This window comes from Saccoglossus kowalevskii, chromosome 3, assembly GCF_978046115.1.
Source record: "Saccoglossus kowalevskii chromosome 3, keSacKowa6.1, whole genome shotgun sequence".
In the NCBI taxonomy this organism is placed as follows: Eukaryota; Metazoa; Hemichordata; class Enteropneusta; family Harrimaniidae; genus Saccoglossus; species Saccoglossus kowalevskii.
The window spans coordinates 30,201,493-30,226,717 of record NC_140643.1 but is presented as its reverse complement, the minus strand read 5'-3'; the positions used below and the strand labels follow the sequence as shown (position 1 = coordinate 30,226,717).

General features: G+C 33.4%; 1 protein-coding gene across 1 annotated transcript in view; it reads right to left on the bottom strand.

Annotated features, from left to right (window-relative positions):
* Positions 1-1,396: 1,396 nt before the first annotated feature.
* Positions 1,397-25,225, bottom strand: part of LOC100366770 (uncharacterized) — a 30,316-nt gene continuing 6,487 nt past the window's right edge. Inside the window, exons 3-20 of the mRNA XM_085497028.1 lie at positions 24,694-24,880; positions 23,857-24,058; positions 18,716-18,930; positions 17,481-17,638; positions 16,248-16,710; positions 15,458-15,697; positions 14,604-14,805; positions 12,924-13,134; positions 11,900-11,948; positions 11,191-11,382; positions 10,326-10,409; positions 9,771-9,848; positions 9,054-9,187; positions 8,377-8,563; positions 7,680-7,830; positions 7,174-7,323; positions 5,802-5,908; positions 1,397-3,435 (exon numbers count right to left, since the gene is read on the bottom strand). Coding sequence (XP_085353154.1) covers positions 2,396-3,435; positions 5,802-5,908; positions 7,174-7,323; positions 7,680-7,830; positions 8,377-8,563; positions 9,054-9,187; positions 9,771-9,848; positions 10,326-10,409; positions 11,191-11,382; positions 11,900-11,948; positions 12,924-13,134; positions 14,604-14,805; positions 15,458-15,697; positions 16,248-16,710; positions 17,481-17,638; positions 18,716-18,930; positions 23,857-24,058; positions 24,694-24,880 — 4,050 coding nt within the window. The 3' untranslated portion in view covers positions 1,397-2,395. The remainder of the gene's footprint in view (positions 3,436-5,801; positions 5,909-7,173; positions 7,324-7,679; positions 7,831-8,376; positions 8,564-9,053; positions 9,188-9,770; positions 9,849-10,325; positions 10,410-11,190; positions 11,383-11,899; positions 11,949-12,923; positions 13,135-14,603; positions 14,806-15,457; positions 15,698-16,247; positions 16,711-17,480; positions 17,639-18,715; positions 18,931-23,856; positions 24,059-24,693; positions 24,881-25,225) is intronic.

Sequence of the window (25,225 nt, the reverse complement as noted above, 5' to 3'; positions counted from 1 at the left end):
TCATTGCCAACAGTCTAGGAGTCTTTAATCATAAAATCCTAGAAAATTATACTAATTGTTTTTGTTGTTTATACCTCCATGGTGTCAGCTGCGTGTTCGTTTTTGGCCATAAATTATGTAATTTCTTACATTATTTTGAGTCAAATAAAATATTCTATTCTAATCTAATCTATCAAACTGCAGGGGTGGTGGTGGTGTGTCTTTTCTGTGCACATCTGATCACTTCATCTTTGTGTGGAGGAAGTGGTACAATTTTTACATCAAAAAAATTCAACTTCATCTTTTACAGAACAGTTTTAGGAGACTAACAAACAGACTTTTAGTGAAAACAACATTTTAGGATGATGTGATGTTTTTTAAAGACCCAGAATTTTTTCTCATGTTTTTTTTTTGTAACCTTGTGCGTCACATCTTTTTTTAATTTAATTTCCAGGAAAAATATAAAGCACATTTTTGAAATTAGAATACAATTTTGTACGCTCACATCAATTTTGGAAAACAAATTGACCAGAAACAATTTTATTGAACTGCCTCTGTGTTTCCTTGTTTCTCTAGTTTACAGGCAGCTGGGGTATCGATTTTTCTATAATTTATTGGTTAATATTGGACTAAATGATAATTTAGTTTAATGTGTATATCTTTGAACTGTTGGATGTAATATCAAACATTTTATTTAAATGTTTTTATCACAAAAAATAATATAACTGAAGTACATTATCTTGAATACAGCGCCCTCTACCACCAAAATATGGGAAATACGTCTTAATGACAATGTTTAAAATTCTGTGTTTCTCTGTTGAATAGGAGTTTTTTGTTTCTTTAAGACATGTACATTCTTATACCTAGGCCTGAATAAGTGAAAAGGTTTTGAGTTAATTTGAATTTAATTTATTGTTTATTAGCTGGTATTATTTTTAAATTTTCAAAAAATTTCAAAAAATTGTTCATTACTAAAATTTGCCTACACATGCAAACTATTTTACATTGGATGACAATATTTCCTGTCAAAATGTTTCCACACATTTGTATGTACTTATCTGTATAATAATGACTAATAAAGGGACATAATTTACCCCTTGAGTTGATAAAATTTGCCCCCCCCCCACATACATTCAGAGCCATTTTATCACATCTCAAATTAGCACATGATCACATGGAGAGTGTACTTGTCTTGAATAGACCTTTCATAAGCTTTAATGCCCTCAGCAATTCTGATTCAGCTAGATTGAAATCATATACACTTTTCTTTCATTTCACAGGGTTCTTCCACTAAAGGCACTTTTCATTCAACACACCTTGTGTGGAATATGACAGTTATATTTACATATTAGACCACATGAGTATGCATTTTTACACATCTACTATAAAATACCCAGGATAGTATTTTTTTTTTAAATATATATTTTTATGTATATCACAAATATTTACAAGTCAGGAAATTACAAATTTGTATGTCTTCAAATATACATAAATATCTTTCTGATATCAAAGAAGTTTAAATTGAAACCATTTCGGAATTTCATTTCTACTTTTTTCTTGTGTAAAATACATCTTCAATAGCAGGAGGCATTATAGTAGAGTTATTATGTGGCTTATAGTATTATTCAGAAACGTATTGAAAGTCTACTGCCACTCCCTACCACAGCAAAAAAAAAAAATTGTCTGTAATGTTTGATATTTGAAACAGGGAGGGAGAGGAAGGGGTAGGAAGGAGGAAGTTGCTAATTTGTTAAAGCAGGGGAGTGGTCACCTACGCATGCGTCAGATGGCCATAGCGTGTTATTGTTTACAAACAAGCGCCTACCCATGAGCCTTTGCGTTTTTAGCGTGTGTTGTTATCGTCGCTTGGGACTCAATTCTAGCACGTGCGCAGGTGACGACTCTCTCGCTTTAAAATATTAACACAGCATATGGCCAACAATACGATTTGAGGGTTTCAAGAGTGCGTGATATGTTGTTTGAGGCTTGTTCGAAGTTTGTGCACCGTAAGTGGCTCATGATTACCCAAATTTATACAAAGTGACTGCACATTTCTCAGCACTATAGGTTGAAAATTCAACTGCAAACACATGGTATTATATTAAATGGATACTTGGTTTATATCTTGTTGATTAGTCGATGAACAAGACTGACGAGGATAATTATGACGTATTTGACACAGAAATTCGCAAATGGTCAGCGTAGTAATGTACAGTACTAGATTTTTGGCATGATATAAAAAGATATATTCATTATTATTATAAACTAAATTAAAACATTTATTATAAAATTTTTCATTATTAAAACAACTTTTCAGTTGGTGAAAGTATATTTGCTGTAGGAATGAATGCACTGTGTTGGCATCAAAGGCAACATATTTCATTGTCCAGAATTAGTTTTAAAATCATTTATTAAATTATTGATTGATTTCAACGTCTTCTTTGAATGTTATTTTGGATATAGAAGCAGTCAGTTTGTCGTTATTAATGACACTGTTCCCGTTCATTTCAATCCTTGGCTCATTACTCTCTTCTTGAGTTGTTTTCCTTGATGACATTCCTGTTAGCTTCTTAACATCGGCGGTGATTATTTCTTCTCTATTTTTTTTCCTGGATGATTGCTGATAGTTATTATTTGGTCTCATTTGATGTCTTTTTGGTGGATAGTACTGACCTGGTCTGGAATATCGTCCAGGTACATGGTACCAGGAAGAGGTATGAACTAAGCCGGTGAGTGGTCGTGGACATGGTGGTTCTCCAAGTAGACTCTGTATCTGTATATGAGGACCATGGATAACATTCTTTGCATTACTGGAATCTATCGTAAACTTGCCAGGTATAGTACACTTGACACGATGTACTGAGTCAGCATCCATAGCACTAACAGGTCTATTTGAGTACCCACTATGAACGGTGGATCCACTCCCACTCCGCTGACTCCGCTGTTTATATCTCACTTCTTGCCATTGATTGTAGTTTGAGGATCTACCTTGACTGACTGGCATGGAGTCATAGCCTGATTGTTTTGATTCACTTCTACTAGGGTAATTGCCACCATCATCGAGTCTGAAGCTGTTACTACTTGTGACTTGCGACCTGTGAGATCTTCTCCCGACTGAGCTGCTACTGCTGCTGCCTCTATTGATTTCCCCTCGCGATAATGGTCTTTGTGAAAATCTTGGTGATGGCCTTTTATCTAATTTGATCAAATCTTGATCATGCCAACTCATGCTACTATATGGCTGTTCTGGAGTTCTTTTATCAGGTTGTTTTACTGGTGCATAGTCATATTCACCATGAGCGAGCTGGCTTTCAACCTGCTTCAAGCACATTCTGACAGCTTTTGTGAGTTTATGATTAGGTCCCAGTATTGTGGATCTGACATCCAGTGATCTTTTTAGTAATTGAATGGCTTCTTTCTTACATTGGCGACTTCCATCGTCCTTTAGCATTCGACCTAGAAATTGAAATGCATACGAAAATATTAATATAATAATTATAGCAGACTAATATTATGCCATATTTTAGTTAAAGTTTGGGTTTCAATAAAAAATAATGATTTTACTACTCATACATACATTGCTGTTGAATATACAAATGAGGGATGATTTTTGAATAATACGTACTAATATAATATTTCAAATCTTTCGTGATAGGGAACGTTCACTGTGGAATAGTTTTATCTATTTTTGCACATTTTGTCTATGTAAGACGCACATAAAAGATGGTCATCATGTCACGCCATGTTTGATATAGATGCTTTGTGTTGTAAACAAGGTAAGTAAAACACATATTGTTTGTTTATATGAAATTTGAATGCTCAATGCATTACAACCACTGCTCTACTTTGAACAAGCAGCCTCTCGGCTGAGATAGCTCTGCTGTTAGCAAAGCACATTTCAATTAAGAACTGAAAATATCATTGGAAAATGAACAAATCTAGGAAAGGTCTCCCTGAGGTCCCTATATGTATAGTATCAAAGCAATCAGACTTGCTGTTTTTAACAAGAAGTCGAAAATATCACTTTTACCAAAATTTACAAAATTTCACCAAAATTAGAGAATTAAAGATATCATCACGAAATGAACAAATCTAAGAGAGGTCCACATGTAGTATCTATATATGTAATATCAAAGCAATTGGACTTGCGGTTTTTAACAAGAAGTCAAAAATATAACTTTTTACCAAAAATGACAAAAATATTCATAAAAATTAGAGAATTAAAGATATCATCACAAAATGAACAAATCTAAGAGAGGTTTGCCCAAGGTACATATACACCAAGTATCAAGGCAATAAGAATTGTAGTTTTTAAGAAGAAGTTGAAAATGTAAAAAGTTGACATAGACGCCGACGGACAATCACTCATATGATAAGCTCCGCTAGACAGCGGAGCCACACAAGCAGCCTATCGGCTGAGATAGCTCCGCTGTTAGCAATGCACATTTCAATTAAAGAACTGAAGACATCATTAGAAAATGAACAATATGTATAGTATCAAAGCAATCGGACTTTTAGTTTTTAACAAGAAGTTGAAAATATCACTTTCTACCAAAAATGACAAAAATATTCACCAAAATTAGAGAATTGAAGATATCATCACGAAATGAACAAATCTGAGAAAGGTCTACATGTAGTATCTATATATGTAATATCAAAGCAATTGAATTTTTTGTTTTTAACAAGAAGTCGAAAATATCACTTTTTACCAAAAATTACAAAAATATTCACCAAAATTAGAGAATTGAAGATATCATCACAAAATGAACAAATCTGAGAGAGGTCTACATGTAGTACCTATATATGTAATATCAAAGCAATCGGACTTACAGTTTTTAACAAGAAGTCGAAAATATCACTTTTTACCAAAAATGACAAAAATATTCATAAAAATTAGAGAATTAAAGATATCATCACAAAATGAACAAATCTAAGAGCGGTTTGCCCAAGGTACATATTCACCAAGTATCAAGGCAATAAGAATTGTAGTTTTTAAGAAGAAGTTGAAAATGTACAAAGTTGACATAGACGCCGACGGACAATCACTCATATGATAAGCTCCGCTAGACAGCGGAGCTAAACAAGCAGCCTATCGGCTGAGATAGCTCCGCTGTTAGCAATGCACATTTCAATTAAAGAACTGAAGACATCATTAGAAAATGAACAATATGTATAGTATCAAAGCAATCGGACTTACAGTTTTTATGACCAAAATATTCACCAAAATTAAAGAATTAAAGATATCATTACAAAATGAACAAATCTGAGAGAGGTCCACATGTAGTACCTATATATGTAATATCAAAGCAATTGCACTTGCGGTTTTTAACAAGAAGTCGAAAATATCACTTTTTACCAAAAATGACAAAAATATTCACCAAAATTAGAGAATTGAAGATATCAACATGAAATGAACAAACCTAAGAGAGGTCTACCCAAGGTACATATACACCAAATATCAAAGCATTCAGGCTTGTAGTTTTCAAGAAGAAGTCGAAAAAGTAAAACATTGACACGGACGACGACGGACGACGCCGGACAATCACTCATATGATAAGCTCCGCTCGACAAAGTCGACAGCGGAGCTAAAAAAAGTAATCTGATCAGCAGTACTACAATATACATACAATAAATACATACACACTAAATATAGTATACTATATATATATACATATACCCCGGTATATTAGATCATTATTAGATATACAAGATAATTTTAGTCAGTGATATTAGCCTTTGGCTGGAGGTATTTCAAACTGACTTTAAATAAACGAATTAAATTGAATTCAGATTTCACTTGATATAAAATTGTATTCTCTTACCCAAGTGAAATAGAGTTGTAGCAAATAATAGATGGTTTGGTCCAAGGCTGGTTTCTCTGATCTGTAAAGCTCTCCTAAACATTGGCTCAGCTTCAGCTCGATCAAAGCTGAAATAAAAAGAAGTCAAATAGGCGATGGTAAGTAATGCTTCCTCCTAATTTCTTATCAGCATTGTGCAGGAGATTTTCAGTCAAAAAGTTAGTTTGCTCATCAACTGGTTCTTATAGTGTTACAAGGCTGGACAATCGGAGGTATATATAAAAAGGTCCTGTGAGACAATTTGTTACGTTTAGTGCAGTCTTCCAGGTATCGTATTTTCTCTATTAGAAACACATCTACAATAGAATCAAGAATTGCATTAACTATATACTGGATCATTAAAATGTACTTTAGCTTGACTATGGACACACCTCAGTTACCTTACGTAAGTGTATGTACTACTAATAGAACAAATACATTACCCTCTTCCTGAATTTGTGGGACTGCTCTGTCAATTATGTTCCCACCATGAAACTCATGATTCAGTTTATGGCTTGACTTAAGGTAGAAGCCTAGTCATAATTTTTGACAAAATTGGTCATAAATCGCATGACAATGTTCATTAGTTTATTATGTACAATCATGAAGCTAATGTCTCATAGTACAATGAAATAGCATTATTTTGTGTGTTACAGTTATGCTTTTTGAGAAACGCGTCCGAATATTTCTTGAAAATTGCTATTTTTACAACAATTCCATAGAACACAATGTTGACACTTTTTAAAAGCCAGATTTTTTAAATAATACAAAACAACAAAAAGTACTCCATCATTAACAATATATGATTTTGTCAGCCTATGTCACCAGGCTAGATTTTGAGATATTGCATAATATCTCTGCCATAGAAACCTGTGGTAAAAGCGTTATAATAGTGTCAAAATGACGATTTTCCACTAAAATAAAACCATCAATTTCTCGAAAAAAAGGCTGATGACACCCAACTTTTTTTAGGTCAATATCCTTATATTGCCTTGGAGTACAATTTATTGCAAAATGAATAAATTCTGGGTTTTTTAATTTATGAGTAGGCTTCTACCTTAAAATGTAAAAAACTCTCAAATACAACTACATCATATTACATCTGTTACTAAAAAGGGTTAGTAACTGTGATAGTACAGATTAATGAAATCAAAATTTTACTCCACACAATCAATAAGTTACAGTATATTAAATAAATGATATCATTTACAGCACAGATTTATTAGATGACACAAAGTTAAGGAATAAACAACCTGTTTCTTTGTTTTGTTTTCTGGGTGCCATGTGATGCAACACTGGTCTAGCACTGACACTCCAAACTGATTACACAATTGAGAATGTAATATTGACTCACTGTATGTGATTCCAACGATCTGATAGTAATGTCGCAAGATTGTCTAATACTTCAGCAACCAATGGATGAGATGTACCATACCAACGCTCTCTTAGACTAAGTGCTTGGCGAAGGTTGGGCTCCGCTTTTTCATGTCTGTGTTTACGCAACCTGTAGATAATTAGTAGTTTGTATTAGTATTGAAATTAATTGTACGGATTAGAAAAAACACACACAAACAGGGGGGTTAGAATTTGTAGACATGAGGGCAGAAGAATTGACTTTCAACTTACTCTAAAATCTGTATTAGAAGATGTGCTTCTACTCAAATAGTACAATGCAACAGAGGGAAATGTCTTCTGATAGAGCATCTAATTTTTGGTTCTCAATTGGTCGAAAACAATGGATGTGGCTTCTATTATTAGAGGCACAACTTCTATTACAGATTTTATGGTATTTTTGTAAGTGGTATTGTAAGGATGACTGAAGAACTGATAGCCACTTTAAGTAATACGATAGCCACTTACCAATAAACACCTAAATTATAATAGACTGTAGCCCTCCCAGCTGTACTTTTGGCAGAGTTCATGCACTCTTTGGCTTCCTGTAAATATGCTTGAGCTTCTGACCAGTTACCACTGTAAATCTTGATATTACCAAGTCTATTCAATAAACGACCTGAAACAGGACAATACCAAAGTACTGGATTGATCCAACATTGAACTTTTATGTAAGAATATATAATCGGTTAAATTTGCTGATGGAATAGATGAGTTTCAGGTACCATTGATGAATTGACGTTGATTCACTTCCGGTCAGCAGAATTACGCAGTATTATACTGATATTTAACTAAAACTTCAGTTTTGTTCTGAACTTGTAAATTTTGTTGGCAGTAGTCATTAAAGTGTTCTAAATTCATGCACACAAAACAAAAAAAATTTAATTTATATTAATTTAGTATTCATGTGTACTTTTGTAAGATATTTCTAGGGAAAAAAATACATTCATGACTATTGAAAATCTGAGAAAGATGTCAAAAATTTATTTTGGCGCTCAGTAAAATATTCATTCCTGCAGACATTTATATTTCTAACATGAAAAATATCACAAAATATTTCACTTCAAAAAATTAAAATTAAAATTTAATTTTTTTTAAAAGCAAAAACAGATAAGGATATTCAGAAAACAAATCACAAAGCGAAATAAGTGGATAGTGACCATACCTTTACTTTCCATATGTGTATTGTACTCAGTGACGCAATCCTCTTCTGGTATGTCTAACAGAGTATTGAGTGATTTCTTGTAAAAGTTCTCAGCTTCATCATTTTTCAGTTGATAAAAGTGCCATTCTGCTAAACTTTCTTCAATCTTAAAGCGTATCAATAACTCGTCACTTGACAATGGTGTTTTCTGCAAATAACAGTATTGAGGTGAATTCAAACAAAATACAGACTAACAATTTGATTTCTGTTTTCTATTGCATGTTAGCATGCATCTACCGTGTAAATGAGTTTGGGTGACGAATTAACTACCAGGAACATCAGAAATAAATCTCTAGTATCTGATAATGCCAATATACTCTACAAAACATCTTCTTTTATTAAACTGATACTATTATGATTAGTTGCCTTCATATATAGTTCATAAAATACATTTACAGAACCATAGTGATTGAAAAAAAATCTCCAAAATCAAAAAACTATCAGCAAATTGTTCAATTTTGACCACAAGCAATCTTTATGATTTGATGACCTGAGGGTGCCAGGGGAGGGTGGAGGTGGGGGGGGGTCATGTTTGTGAGTGTAACCACACCTATATAGGTAAGTGGAAAAACATCAAGGGAAAGAGAAACCATGTGGCATGGTCTTGAGTACATGCACAAGCTTTTTTTATTACTTACTTCTTTGATGTAGGTATATGCCATGAATAATAGTTCTCCAGCTCTGTCAAAGTGACCCAGTTCAGATAAGAACTGTCCAGCATATCTAGATAATGACGCTAACTCACGCTTGCTAATGGGAGGTTGTTCTGCAACTGCAAATACATGAATGTAGTGAGTAAGGCCAATTAACATGGTATTTTCCAATTAGCATAATGAACACGACTTTACAGATCAAAAATATTACATTGTCATGGCAATTGAAAATCAGTTAGCATGCACATCTAGCTCAGTATGACTTGCATTTGTGTTTAATTCCAATGTGTCTAGGAAATAAAATGGCCACAGACATTTTGAAATTGTAAAAAACAAGACAAGGATTAGAAACAAACCAATATGTGCTACCGATAACAAATTTAAAAGAAATCGGTCCAAACTTTCTGGCAAAAGAATGATTACAAGATGAAATGTTGTATTTATTTGAAGAGGGTCAAAAACGGTTGCCAGTCAATCAAATTAATTTGATATGAATATGTATATTGTATTGTCTTTGCACCAACTGCATACTAGCATTGAATGAAATTGAAAACATAAGTTTAAACGAGACTAATAATAATTAGCACAATAGACAACAATGTAATCAAATCGAAACATTGTTGGCTAAATCCACCTTATTAAATTAAGGTAACACAGTAGAAAGATATTACAAGTATCAAATAATGTATGTTGCTTGTTTACCTTCATCTTCTGCAGTCAAATATTCTTCTGCAGAGCTCCATTTAGACAATCCTGCATTGATTTCACTATTCACATTCTCTGTTAGAAAATAAATCAGCATCAGTCAAGAATGAAGTCAATTTCCTGGTGATCAGTAATTAATTACACTTTACCAACAAGTATTTACAACAATACCACAAGAAAGAAGCTGTTTCTAGTGAGACACCTATTCAAGGCATCTTCCCTAGGTCCCTAAATAACAAAAGAACTAGTCAAAACTGAACACTAACAAGTCTGAGAAAGGTATTTACTCAGTTCATAGAGTTTGTTCCAGGAAATCAAGGTGATACAGATCCTGAGAAAGACAGGTTTCCTTATTATGCAGTATATAGTTTAGTTTTATCGCATTACATAAATTAAACATAAATCTTTATCGCACAAAATACACAAATACATTAAATTCCAGTTTGTCTTAATGGTCTACCATATTGTAGTATGTACAGAAAGAATACAAGTTGTACTATTTAGAAGGCAGCTAGTAATATACTAAATTGCAGTGTATGGTTAATGAATTACCTTGGGCATCATAGAAATCTTCTTCTCTAGAACTATCTGATTCATGATCTACAGAGTTGATACACCACTGGGATATATCAGATTCTGTAAAAAATACACAACAGGGTATTATTTATGCACTGTATTCCCTTAAATAAAATTTACTTATATGTGACACATTAATAGCATAAGAATATACAAAACAATTTTCATTACATTGAACATAATTTGCTTAATAACTTATGTTGTTTTCATGAGAATTCAAGCACGATGGTACCCCCTTGCCAGTTAACAATGTTGCTTTCAGACAAACATTTGGCACTTGCTTTTAAAATAGGAACACCACTTCCCATAAATGTCTCAGAGTCTTAAGTGTTGTGAGAGTACTGTTATTTTGAGGTGAAAACCGCTACAGCATTTTAAAAATGGTTTATAACACACAATATGCCATATTTGTGTTTTCATTATATACCGGTAATAAAAAAAAACATTTGTTCAACACACATGAAACATGCTCCCATTTTTATTTTTACTATATCAGTTTTATTCTGAAAATCCCAAAATCTGTTTCCCTCATACATACATTGCATTGAAGTTCAAAGGAATATTACAAATATGCAAAGTTTTATACCGGTAATCAGGATTGGTAACAACCAGGTGTAAACAATAATTTAACTGTTCTACTGCATGAAAGTGATATCAGATACATTTCATAACACAGTCAACTTTCTGGTTCATAATCACACATTATTAATGCACTGATTTATCGTATTTTTATGCAACTCAAACGGCGCCACATGCTAACATTGCAAAATTGCTTGCTAACGTGCATGCATGTTTTCTCGGCTCCACATGTATAACAGTTAGCAATAAATAGAGCCCTCACCTTTTGTAGCACTTGTAGCATCAAAGATATCACCATCTGATGCTGAGCTCAGAAACAAATCATCTATTTTATCTATTCTATCCTCATCAAGCACTGGGATGGAGATGTCAGATGGATTGACTAGTAAGTTGTCAGAACTTGATATTTCTTCAATCACAGACAACTGCTTCTTTAATTCAGGTTTCTGACAATCTGTAGGATAAAAGAGAACTTTTATAAATATTCAGGGAATTGCATAACATGTTTATGAGTGTTAATCTAATGAGTGGTTTCACCAGCCATTCTCAGCTGTCATGTACATTGTACATATACCAGTATTTACGGTACATCCTCTCATATTGTTTCATATTGTTTTCATTTTTATAATGTAATTTTTTTTTTACTATAACATTAATAAATGACACAAATCAATACTATGAATTACTTACATGTTTTGATCAAAAACCTTTCTTTTTATCGCAGATAAAATTCTGTTATTGTAAAGTGTAAATTTTTTTATCACAAAAAAATCAGTCTTTTTTTGTATCATAAAAAGTCTATAACAAATGGAACTATTTTGTGAAAGGTGGAAGGGGATTAAAACTGACTATGGCTGTGAATAGTCCAGGAGTCTTTGAATGCATGCAATCGTTTGGAAAAATACATAGTGATGTATGTTACATGTACATCTGCAGTTAAATATCAATCACAGATAAATAATAAATCTCACCAGATTTATGTGAATCTCCTTTCTCACTGACATCATCTACGGAGACTGACTGCGAAATAATGAAACAAGACAATTACATGTAATTATAAACTGGTACACTAAAAACCTGAAACTTTTTTCAAATTATTTAAATGTGGTTGAAATTTTGGAGTTTTGATATGCCAGACGTCTTTGTAAATAGTGGTGGTAACCATTTTGTCCAAAAAACACAAAAATATCATGAATCATATTATAGCAACTACTTTAGTGAATTGCACATTGTATAACAGCAAGGATTGATAAGCTAAAGGTATGCAACTTGGATATCGATGTAAGGTGATAAGTGATGAAGATCTCACATTAATTGAACAGATTTCTAACCAATAGCGTAACAGAACACAGAGAACACTTGTATGAAACATACTGTATAAAACCACTTAATTTTCACTGCTAGAAATTTTAGGATTTCAGGATTTTGAACAATTTTCTCCTGTAAAATTAATGATTTACAGTAATTTGATTGCCTAAACAGAAATGAGTGAAAATATCACTGGATTCAAAAACACAATTACATGTCAACAAAATGGTCTGAGATGAATATTTAATCAGTTCATCAGTTCATACTTGCTTGGTATTTGCATTTAATACTTCTAGAAATGTAAGTTTGTTTGTTAATGATAATCTTGTATCGTAAAATCTGTATTAGAAGCTGCATCCGAGTCCCTAATAGAAGTCACACCCATTCTTTTTTAAAAAATTGAGAACCAAAAATTCATATTTTCTCATGTGTGTAGATTCTCTATTAGAAACCGCATCCATTCTGTTGCAGTGTATCATTTTAATAGAAGCTGCAGCTTCTAATACAGATTTTACAGTAATTCATGTGACTTAAGCACAAGATTTTCATCTCATACCACATCACTCTTATAAATCCTTGACTACATAGATGCATGTGAGAGACAGAATGTACAAATAGACTCATCATCACAAGAGGCAGTTGACCACATAACAAATTGCAGATTGATAATGTATATAAATTTTGTACCTGTGTTTTCTCACTAGATTGGTCATTATCAAATATTATCTCAATATGACTATCAGTTCTGTCTGTGATTGCTTCATTCTGTGAAGCCTTTTCTATCATATTTTTGTAAATTGTTGATGGATCAAAGCCAGCGTCTTTTAGCGTTTTCCAATATCGATGAAGATCTAATTTCAATGTATCATCCTCTCCCCCACACATGGCTGAAAATGTCCTGTGAAGTCAAAGCAGGTAAAGTATTGAGTATTAATTATTGCTTAAGTCTTACACAAAGATTTTAGTAGTTGGTCAAGATAAAAGCGAGATTACGCCAGTAGAGAATAAAAACAAATAAATGCAAACTCAGCAAAAATTTCAATGTTCGCACATAATTTTTTTAGTATACATGTATTACAAAGCAGAATTTGAAACATCGAAAAAACTTGTTAACAAATTAGCTGATCTCTAATTGACCATTAGTATTAGGATTGATTAGCCAATTAGACACATACTTGTGAGTAGTTTTGCTTTAACTCTGATTTTCTTGTTGATTATGTCAGCAATTATTCAGATTGAAATTTGATGTAGATAGAGGCTTTCACTAGTGATGGCAGGGCAAACTCGTTGCTGGCTGATGCAAGCTTCTTGCTCGTCTTTTACTGCAGATTTTAGCATTTCAACAGTGTACCATGTATGTGTGTTATAGCACTGACTTGACTCCTGACTTGAAGGAGTTTCCTTGTGATACACTGACATTGTGTTTGTCAGGATCTGGCTCAACATGCATACACAGATGATGGGTTACTTGAATTACAGTTGGCACTACCATCGGAGGGGAGGCATCTTAACTGGACAACCAGCATTGTCCAGGTAGCAGCTGACCAAATGACTTAGAAAGCAAAAGCAGTGCAACACCATGCCATGTCCTCATGCCCCAGATGTAACATGTACAGACTTATAAATGACAGATGATGTGGTATATGGGTGAGAATTCAGTTCTAGCTGTTCAAGTCATACACAAAAATCTCAGGTTCAGGGAAATCATGGCACTAGGCAGTTGAACTAAATTTAGATTCAGACTAAAAGACATCAAGACTAAAAGACGTATGATGCATGTCTGCCTTCCCAACTTCCTGTGAACAAAACTCAAACACCTATTTGATCCAAATTATAAATCGAAAGTCAGCAAGTTTTGCAGTGATTAGCTTGTGGTACACTGAGATAAAGCTAAACTAAACTAAGTGTTGGCGTCCTTAGAAAGTATGATCCTCCTGCGATGGTGGTGGTGAATTAGCATGTTCTGAATTCTTGGATGTTTTAAGGCAACGAAAAGTAGCCCCACAATCCAAGAGATGTTTGAACAACCCTTATTGAATGCTTTCTAAAGATTTAACCGTATACACGTACTATGCGATTAACCTATTGCTTGATAAAAAAAAATTATGGATAAAGAACCTGAATGCCCAGTCAGCCAGGCAAATGTAGTCTAATCTCCTATTTAAATTTAAGATTGGAGCTAATTGACAATGGGATATTAATGAAAATCTTTTACTGATTACAATCAGCTTAACTGGTAGTATCACCACGTTGAGACTTATTACATAATTAATACAAAATGGAAGTTACAACTCTATGAAATATTTTAGAAAAAACAATGATAATTAATAAAGGTATTGGACTATGCATATACAAAAATCATCTCACCTTGGTTCACTTAATATCTGAGACAAAGCTGCCAACTCCCCACTCATTTCAAGTTGCCATGGCAACTCCTCCACTCTTCGTTGGTTATGTTCTTGTTTCATTAGGTATCTGCCAATATAACTGTGATACAGTTGTTTTTGTCTTTCCCAAAACTGAGGTAAACCAGGGTTGGTAGTAGGTCTGGTGGACTTTCCAACAATACCTATAATCAAATCAACAAATTAAATATTAGTGATAAATTGTCTCTTCTGTTAAAGTTGTATTCCTACTTTGTATTACATGCAGAACACCTATCACTGAATATTGTGATCACCATGAGGAATGACACAGTTAGTTGGCATGGCAACAAATCTTGAAATATTAGAGCACTGGAGGTGAAAAATAAATTCAAGTGTGCATTTTGGATACTCTATTTAGAAATGTCTTTTATATTCGTTTTCAAATTTCTTGCGGACTGCACAAAAAGCAAGGCTCTTGTGATGCTACAGATAATACAAGTGGGAATGTGACCTTTTCACATCCAGTTCACTCTTTTTATGACAAACCCACAAAATAATCCTGTTTATAGTCTGCACTTTCTTTCAAAAGATTGGACAAAAATAGCCAAATTTTTTTGAGTAAAAACTGAAAATGAACTCAAATTTTGTCTGTTGGCCCCAAAATAAGAAAAATTTGGGCGAAAAAGTCTGGTGGTGAATAGGTTAATGTATCTACCCACATAGTAACCACATTGCCATATCAGGAGAGTTCATCATGTAGACTTTTTTAAGGATTTTTTATAAACAATTTTTGAAATAAATGGAATTAATAGTCCCCATTTTCAGACATCCAATTTGTCTGCAGATTAAAGTTACCTAGTAAGGCATGTTCCATAGCTTCTCTCAAGTTCTGATGAAAGAATGTCAACAAACCACCGGGCCTCTCCATCAATGAGTCTAACGCAGCAGATCTAAATAATGCCCAATCAAAGGAGGTAACAGCTGCAGGACCACTATATCCAATGATTTCTAAAATATCTAGGATTTCTTTCTCTGTTAGGCCATTACGGGACACAGCAATGAGTCGTAGTGCATCCGCCACCCAACCTTGCAATGCTGAAATAAATTAGTGGAAAAAATAAATAACAAACACACATACAACTTTAATATATAAATGTATAGCTAAAATATGCTTTGTTTATCACCAGAAATGTTTTCTCAAAAAAAGTTTTTAAATTGCACTTAAAAAAGTGTTAATTAGGGATGGCCTCACACATATAGAGATGCTGAATTGTTTACGTTATGGACATTGAGTTACGAAAACATGGAGTTACACAAATGACCACGCCATATTTTTGAAACCACGCCCACTTTTAAGAAACCACGCCCAAATTGTAACTTGATGTTCAATTAAGAGTTATCGGTAACAGAACTTCAAGTTAATACTAGCAACATAAATTGTAGTTGCTGTTTAACGTCCACATTTAGTAACTCAAACTTGAATTAACAGTTATAAACCAAACTTCTAGTTATGGGCAACATAAATTTGTCATTTTATTCAAAATCACATTATTTGCAGCACTCCTAATTCGTTTTAAAATTGCAGTTATTGTTGAATTTACAGGCATGACTGCTTGACTATAAAAACAAAAGTTAACATACTTACCAACTGGCGGTGGCGTTGTTGAACTACTAAATGTTGCAGTGCTTGTTGAGTAGGGATGATCAGTTGTCCAGCCGTAATCTTTGATCCATCTTTCAATAATTAATCTCCATAAATCTCGTATATTGGCTGACTCTAAATAAATCTGTAGTTGTTTATTTAGATTTCTATGGGTACCACAAACTCGTAACTCATTGGCCAAAACACAGAGAAACAAAGGTCGTTCACTGAGTTTACATTCTAAAATCATGTTGATTTGCTCTTTGTCCAGACTCTTACAGTGGACTGCTAAGTGTTCTTCCACGATGCTACATCTGATATCGGGATCAGTGATTAACGATACCGAATGAAATATGGCATCTTTTCTCATGGCTAGACCTCGGAATGACAAATCAGACTTCACCGTTGTTAAGATGATTTTACATTGCGGTGGTAATGTCGCTGATAGCCAAGACATCTCTTTCACCTGTAGCAAAATATTGAGATTGTTAGAGAAGGAGTTATAAAAATATCGCAGTTGTGGCAGTTCAAATTTTGTATTACTGCGCATGTGTTTGACGCAATGCATAAAGGGAGATAGCCTTCCATTACCGGTACAATGAAAAAAATATTATCACCCTGGAAACTGACTATTATATGTAATTTTTTTGAAATGTTCTAACAATATTAGGATTCATAACAGTAACAAAGTCAATATATGACTTCTACATTAAAGGTCATAACCTAGCAAACTTTTGAGATGCAAAGAAAGAATTTCACCATAAAAACCTGTGTAAAAATGTCATTTTTGACCCTTTTTCCCATTACATTTTATCTTATGATTTTGTTTAGTGATCTCAGTTGTTTTTTCGGTGTCCTGATCGCATGAACCCATAATAATATACAAGTATGATGAACATGACATGTAATCTTTAATTTCAAAGCTCCTTGAGAATGGCATGAGTTTCCCAAAATAATATTCATAATAATAAAGTTTAAGAGATATTTCACCTACCCCCGGTACATCATTTTCAATGTCATTACTACTGGTATGGCCATTTGGATCAAGCACACAATTCCCCATAGATATATTACATGTAAAACATGTCATGGGGGGTGGGACTTGTGATGTAACATGAAAGACCTAGATATACCTGATGTATTTAAAGGTTGTAGAATGTTGCAATGTATTTCCTGAACAAAAACATGACACTAATAGTAGGGAAGTGAATGACGTAGAAGTAGTTATATACATACCTGTTGTACGGAGACACCAAATGTGGTACTAAGTTCATCAATACCATCCAGAATAAGGACACAAGGTCCTAAACCCAGGGCAGCTATAAATGCTTCACTAATGCGATGAAAATCGGACAAATCTTGGGCGTCCGATGAATTGCTGTCTCTTTGCTCACCTGAAATTTACAATTAAATTAGTAAAGTGAAAGTGGCTGTAATGATTTGAGGCTATGACGTTTAATTTAGTTATTTGCATAATGATATTGATACATTGTATGGAACATCCCGTAAGTATTTAGACTCAGTTCCAGACCTAGCAGTTGAGCAATAAACACCTTGGCTACAAGTGCTCCTCTCCAGTAGTGACCAATACTCACTTGGTTCACTCTACCTTGAGAAGTCTGTTCTCAGTTTACAGTGGCATTCACAATATACAGTACTCGGTGTTCAGAAAGTACATGCCACAAACTCATGTTGTCACATTCTCCCATCAAAATTCATGAACCTTTCCTTTTTTTCAAGTTCTGGGTGAAGTTTAACTATTTAAGTGTTTTAAAATTCACTACTGTGATAGTGAAAAAATTACTTATTTTGTTTTTTAATCTAGAAATACCAGCGTGGTTATAGTGGCATGCAGTGAATATTTGAACAATGTATACATGCATTGTGTACATATATGGCACCTATATCAAATATATGTACAACTGTGGCATAGGTATGGAATTAATGCAAGAATGGACAATTATTTTTACTTGGTGGCAGAAGCAGAAGGGGTGGAGGAAATAACTGTAAACTGGTATATTTTCATGGCAGAATTTGTTTTGTGAATTTTGCGAGTCAGAAAAAAGTGCTAAATTTGGTAGCCCAGTTTGGACAAATACATGTAGGTCTAACCCTCCATCAGATAAATTGGCCTGTCCCTGAAATCATTATAAAAATTATATACATTTTCTTGCATTTTAAAATTAATGTTCCAGAAGTAAATATAATTGGAAAACAGCATGGTACTTTGAACCAAGAGCCAGGAAAAATCAAACTGAAAATTACTGATTAATTTATATACGATAATAATTATTTCATAGCAATTTTTATATCCAAAAAGATTTGATTTATACATTAAATTGTGAAATGTGTACAGATTTGGTTTAAAAATAATTCCCATTTTGTAAAATTCTGAAAAAAACATACTGATATATGAGTGTACACTGTGAAATGTAAACAAATTGAAAGAAAGATTAAATAAACATTTTTACCAATGTATTCTTCACGTAACTCGTACGTAGCACGTCTCATGAAACTTGTAACGTCTGTACTAATAGAGCTGGCACCAACGTAATGAGTCAACACTTTAATATCACGATTGTTGTCTCTGAATTCCTTGACCCAGTTTGAAAGTATACTGGTTTTACCACAACCCCTGTCCCCTGTGACGACAAAAACTGATTTATACTTTGCCGGCGATGGCTCCCTGAAAAAAAAAAATGTTCATTTTATATCTAAAGCCAAGTAAAAATACATTTTGCATTGAAGGCCCAGTTATACTATAAATACGCTCCTAAACAATAGGGATTATTTCCTTGCTTGTCACGATGTAGTAAACAGCTCAAGCCAAGCTCTGGTAAAAACATGTTATCTCAAACTTACAGGTCTACTATGTTGTGCCAAAGTGGATGCATGAATGACTATGAATATCACAGCAGTGACTGTGTGTAGTATTCATGACAATAAATAGTGTACGAGCTGAGATTTTGGCGGATAAAAGTAAACAAGCAGCCTCTCGGCTGAGATAGCTCCACTGTTAGCAGTGCACATTTCAATTAAAGAACACAAGATATCATTAGAAAATGAACAATATGTATAGTATCAAAACAATCAGACTTGCGGTTTTCAACAAGTGGAAATATCACTTTTTACCAAAAATTACAAAAATATTCATCAAAATTAGAGAATTGAAGATATCATTACAAAATGAACAAATCTGAGAGAGATCCACATGTAGTACCTATATATGTAATATCAAAGCAATTGGACTTGCGGTTTTCAACAAGAAGTCGAAAATATCACTTTTTACCAAAAATGACAAAAATATTCACCAAAATCAGAGAATTGAAGATATTATCATGAAATGAACAAATCTGAGAGAGGTCTACCCAAGGTACATTTATATCAAGTATCAAAGCATTCAGGCTTATAGTTTTCAAGAAGAAGTCGAAAAAGTAAAACATTGACACGGACGACGACGGACAATCACTCATATGATAAGCTCCGCTCCACAAAGTCGACAGCGGAGCTAAAAACATGAACCGGGGAAAGGAACGTTCAACTAATCTTGAATAATTACTACTGTCAATCAAAGTCACGTGATGTTGAACCGCGAAACAGGATGCTCATAGGCTATGCAAGTGATTAACACCACTCATTAGCATAGCCACACCTCCAATTCAACTGGGCCTTTAACTTTTAAGCAAATAACAAAATAAATAGACCATTACATTATACTTATCATTAATTTTATTTAGGGGGGCCTGTTAAGCCATAGGCTTATTTTCCACAGAACTTTCATGAGAGCAAGTTCTAGTGATAATATACTACCTGCAGACACCACAGGGAGCCCAGGAACTATAATCAACTGTAATACGCAGTCTCTATGAGCGGGGTGGGGGGGTGGGGGGTGGGGGGTGTCGGCTGGTATCTAGTGTAAGAAATAGACAAGGAATGAAGGCTCCAGCCAACTCACATTTTTTAAACTCGAAAAAACAGCCTTCATCCCTTGTCTATTTCTTACACTAGATACCAGCCGATACCCCCCCCCCCCCCCCCCCCATAGAGACTGCGTATTACAGTTGATTATAGTTCCTGGGCTCCCTGTGGTAGAAACACAGACACGGAACAAACAGAATTATGCCACTTTTGTCAACTAGAAATGATGGAAACCAGACAAGTGGTCTATCGTACATTCTCTTTCTTTCACTGATGAGTGAGCACCCAACCACAGTTAGTCTGCCAGGTAATTCTTTACAGTGTGTACTTTTCAATTAATTTATTGGCATTTAGGGAAAGAATTAATTACTTGGAGTGACATGACACTAAGTAAAATATAACAGTTTGAGTCTTCACTGGGTATGAAATACTACCATACTTCGGGGATTGCCAAAGCTCAAGGAATGAAAACCATTAAATGGATGGGATGGTCCCTTTATATACAGCTATATTTCTAGCAATATACTATGACTGGACTTAAAAAAAGAAGTTATGTTTCTGGTCAGCATGTGCACTAACAAAAACATTTTTTTTTAATTTTCTTTACAGATTTCACTACTGCACAGCAAAATCTGCAAAATTTGTGCCCTGGCAAATATTTTAGCAAAAAACAAACAGAAAATGCCTCATCACCGAATTTTTTAAAATCAATTTGACCAGAAATTTGTTGTGCTATGTGAGGACATATGTGAAACAAATAAATAAATAAAAATATAAATAAATGAATAAAAAAATAAACACACAAACAAACAAACAAATAAACGAATAAATTAATAAACATATAAATAAACAAACAAACAAATAAATAAACAAATAGGCAAATAAATAAATAAATAAATAAATAAATAAATAAATAAAAGTAATTTTAAACATGCTGAAAATATCTCTTTACTTTATTGTTGTCCAATAGATGAAATAGGGGAAGACAATCATAAATCATAGGCCTTCCCAAACCTGGGTATCAATTAAAGTTATGGGTTTTCTAGTTGCTTGGATACACTGTGTATTAAAATGCCATGCTATTAAAATAACACAGTACTTTACTTGTAACCTAAATAATCTGATTCTTTTAACCTTGATGGTATTTTCTGCTGTTTTCTTTAGTTTAAGCTAGATTTGATTCATTCTTGTAGATCCTTGCAATTAATTCTTCTACAGTGAATAATATATATGTCCCTGCAATGGTAACCAGTGAAATACTAAATGTATAGATAGGGGAAAAACAATCCCATACATTCCGAGATATCTAGTTGCTAGGCTACCACATGTGTATTATTTGTTATGTTAAGTTAGGGTACTTGCTAAATAAATGTACCCGCATTTCCAAAAGCTTTCCAATATAAAGGTGTGAGATTTGTTGACAGGGTACAACTGAACTCATCTAGTGTGATACCTTATTTGAATAGACACAATACATTACTCTTGTTGTCATAGATTCTTTCACCAAGTCAATCACATTGTGAATGTAGACATATACTCTCCCACAGATCACTATAGGATTAAATAGAGTACTATAACAATATAGTATAGAAACTAAATATAAAGGCAAGAAATGCAATTTGTTCTACACATAGATACTGAGTCCTAATAACAATGCCACCTGCTACAAACAGGTATTTGATATTAAATAAACAAACCAAACTGTCACAACTGCCATACAGACTGTTTACATAATGACCAGTAGACAAGATGTGAAACATAAAGGTCAGGTTTGTATAACTACCAGAACTCAAATCTACTACTGTAGTATGTCTAAGTTTCTTTTTACCACTGAACTGAGCACAACTTGCTAGAAAGATGGTTCAATGTGATTTTTGATCAGTTTTTCTTTGTAAAAAGCATACTATCAGTAAATATATAAATAATTGTTATTATTATTATTATTAATTGTAAATATTATTAATTATTGGAATTAATGTTATTCAGGGAATCATTGAATAAAATATATATGAACTGTAATTATATAATGTTTCTCTGGTATACATTATATTTTATTCATATGATTCTCTCAGCCAAGGGCATCATACATGTATGACATGGCAAAATATGGTGATAACCCCCCCCCCCTCCTGCATAGATGTATGTGACAACTACATCATCCATGAGACATGTGTTCTGTATTAATCCATTGCCTATGAACCTCACAGGTCATGTCATGTCATGTCATTTCCCAGGTTAAATATGGGACAAATTGACTTTTAGCATTTAAAATATCAAATGAAAAACAAGACAAATTCAAAGTGGATATAGCATGGAAAATGAGAATTATTATTTTTTTGTACAAGACCATGTTATAATGTGGCTGTTATTCATGGGAAACAAAATCTGCTAATTAATGGGAATTAAATGTGCAGGCATATGAAAATATGCTATGCTACGTGAATTTTCATGATAATATGCATAACATTGTCTTACTATGGTAGAGAAAATCACTTTGAAAAAAACAACAACACATTTTTATACAATTTGAGATATAAATTATTAGTCCATTCCACGGAGCAACACTTTAGATATCGTGATGAAATACTTTCACCATAGAAACCAATGCAAAAACACAATAGAGTCTATAGATAAGTGAAAACAATTCAAGAATAGACCAGGTATACACAAGCACTGAATACATGTGAACCATGCCGATTTAATGTAATTACAATATACCGTATTTGTAAAAAATGAAGAAAAAAACTCATATTTCTATTGGGTCCAAGACTAGAAAAAAGAAAGTGTTTACACTAAATGCCAGCAATGATCACCAAGATGGTGGACAATAGATACTTCACTCTTATAAAACATTCTTATTGTATTTATCACTGGGGTAGGCCTGACTTTTCCCAATGGCTTTTAAATTTTACAATTTAAGAACATACAATGCAATGTCACTCAGTAGTCCACCCCTCAACAAGGATTACAATACCTTTTCATCGTAAATCTATTGGTAAATTCACATAATTGACCCAGGCCTGGTATCACACAAAGTCACTAGGGTAATGAAATTGTTAAAATCAAAAAAGGTCACTCTTAAAATGCCATCCAAGTCAAGCAAAGTGAACACACAGTCAAATGATTAAAAACCTAATCTGTCTTCATCTATTCAGACTAAAAATAACATTAGACTGAATTGTCTGAAAAACTGGGTACCCCTCAGTACTTGAAAAGATTATTTAGGTTTGTTATAATGTGGCTGTTATTCATGGGAAACACAATCAGCTAATTAATGAAAATTAAATGTGCAGGCATAAAGCTTAAAACTTTTTCAGAAACAAGCAGTCTGTTGGCTGAGATAGCTCCGCTGTTAGTAATGCACATCTCAAGTAAAAAACTGAAGATATCATTAGAAAATGAACAATATTTATAGTATCAAAGCAATTGGACCTGCAGTTTTCAACAAGAATTTGAAAATATCACTTTTCACAAAAAATTTCAAAAAGTTAGATAATTAAAGGTATTATCACTAAATGAACAAATCTGAGAGAGGTCTACTTGAGGTACCTATATGTATAGTATCAAAGCAATCAGACTTGCGGTTTTTAACAAGAAGTCAAAAATATCACCATCTCGAGAAAAAGTGTTTTCTCAAAATTAATTTTATCATCCAGGTTCTTACATTTCTTACAAAATTTTCTGTTACACTTACTTGAGTTTTCCTGGTATAGTATAATGGTCTTGTGTTGTAATAGTGGTATCTGTAATGTCTTCATGTGATTCATCTAACAAAGATTCAGCGAACTCATCCAGTTTGGCGTACAGTGCTTGGATGTCAGGTGTGGATACAAATACACGCCTTCTTGTCTCAGCAAATGCCTCATGTGCCATCCATTCCTGAAACTGTTCCCCACCTGAATGAAAATAACGCTTTATGGATTAAAAGTACAATGAAATGATTTTATGGTCAATTATATTTCTTTGGACTATCAAAGCCAGATGCAGTACTAATGTGTACTGATGACAATAATACTGTATAAATACTTCTTCAGAAAACTCAATTCTAAGTTTTGAGAGGTGTTCATTGTAACTCAATTATAAAAATTCATGCAAATAGCTAGAAATGTAAATTTTTGTCTTCTCTTGGATTTGTTTATGTTCATAGAATGTACATTTTATTCCCATTTAGTAGCACAACAATCATATTTGATTTAATAACTTTTAAAAAAAAATGGCAAAATCACAGCTCCTCAACCTTTTTACCACCAAACTTTCCCTTCCAAATTTTTTCTGCAATTTTTTCTTATATTTTTAATATTTCTGGAAATGAACCCTAAATGTGGAGGTAACATACAACATTTGAGTCAATTTTCACTCAAAATATTTGGAGTATTGCCCATCTTCTGAAGGAAAGTGCAGACTATAAACAGGACTAATTTGTGAATTTGTGATGAAAAGAAGGAACTGGTGGTGAAAAGGTTAAAACCTTAGAATACCGCCTGTAGGCTATTCTATTATGGTCATGTATTGAGATACTATATGTACCTACCCATGCCTAGTATAAGCTCATTGATGTCCGGATACATTTTATTAATAATACCAGTCCAATCTTCCAAAACCAATCTCCCAAGTTCTTGTGGAGTTTGGAAATATTTAACAGGAAGACCTTTTGTGACAATTCTTTTTTTCAAATCACGCATCTTGAGCTCAGCATAGTCACTCTCTGCATGGTATTTCTGTAATTTGGGAAATATGCAAATAATATTAATTGTTTAATCTTACATAAATAACAGAGGTGTTTCTATAGGCAAAACAGGTTGTATTTGAATGATTTAGTTTACAATAAATATATTTTCACTGTTCCTAGGGTCCAAGAAATACTGACTCACAACGACTTTTGTGAATGTTTTTAAATTATGAGTGTCATTAAATCGGGAAAACATGTTTACAGTATTTGCTAAATCATGTACTAGTACTAAGTCAAATGTCCAACTGCAAAAAATTTATTTTATATTAAATTTGTTTTATAACAACCAGCTATGAACAATGACAACAAAATGGCGGACAAATGGACAAGAATA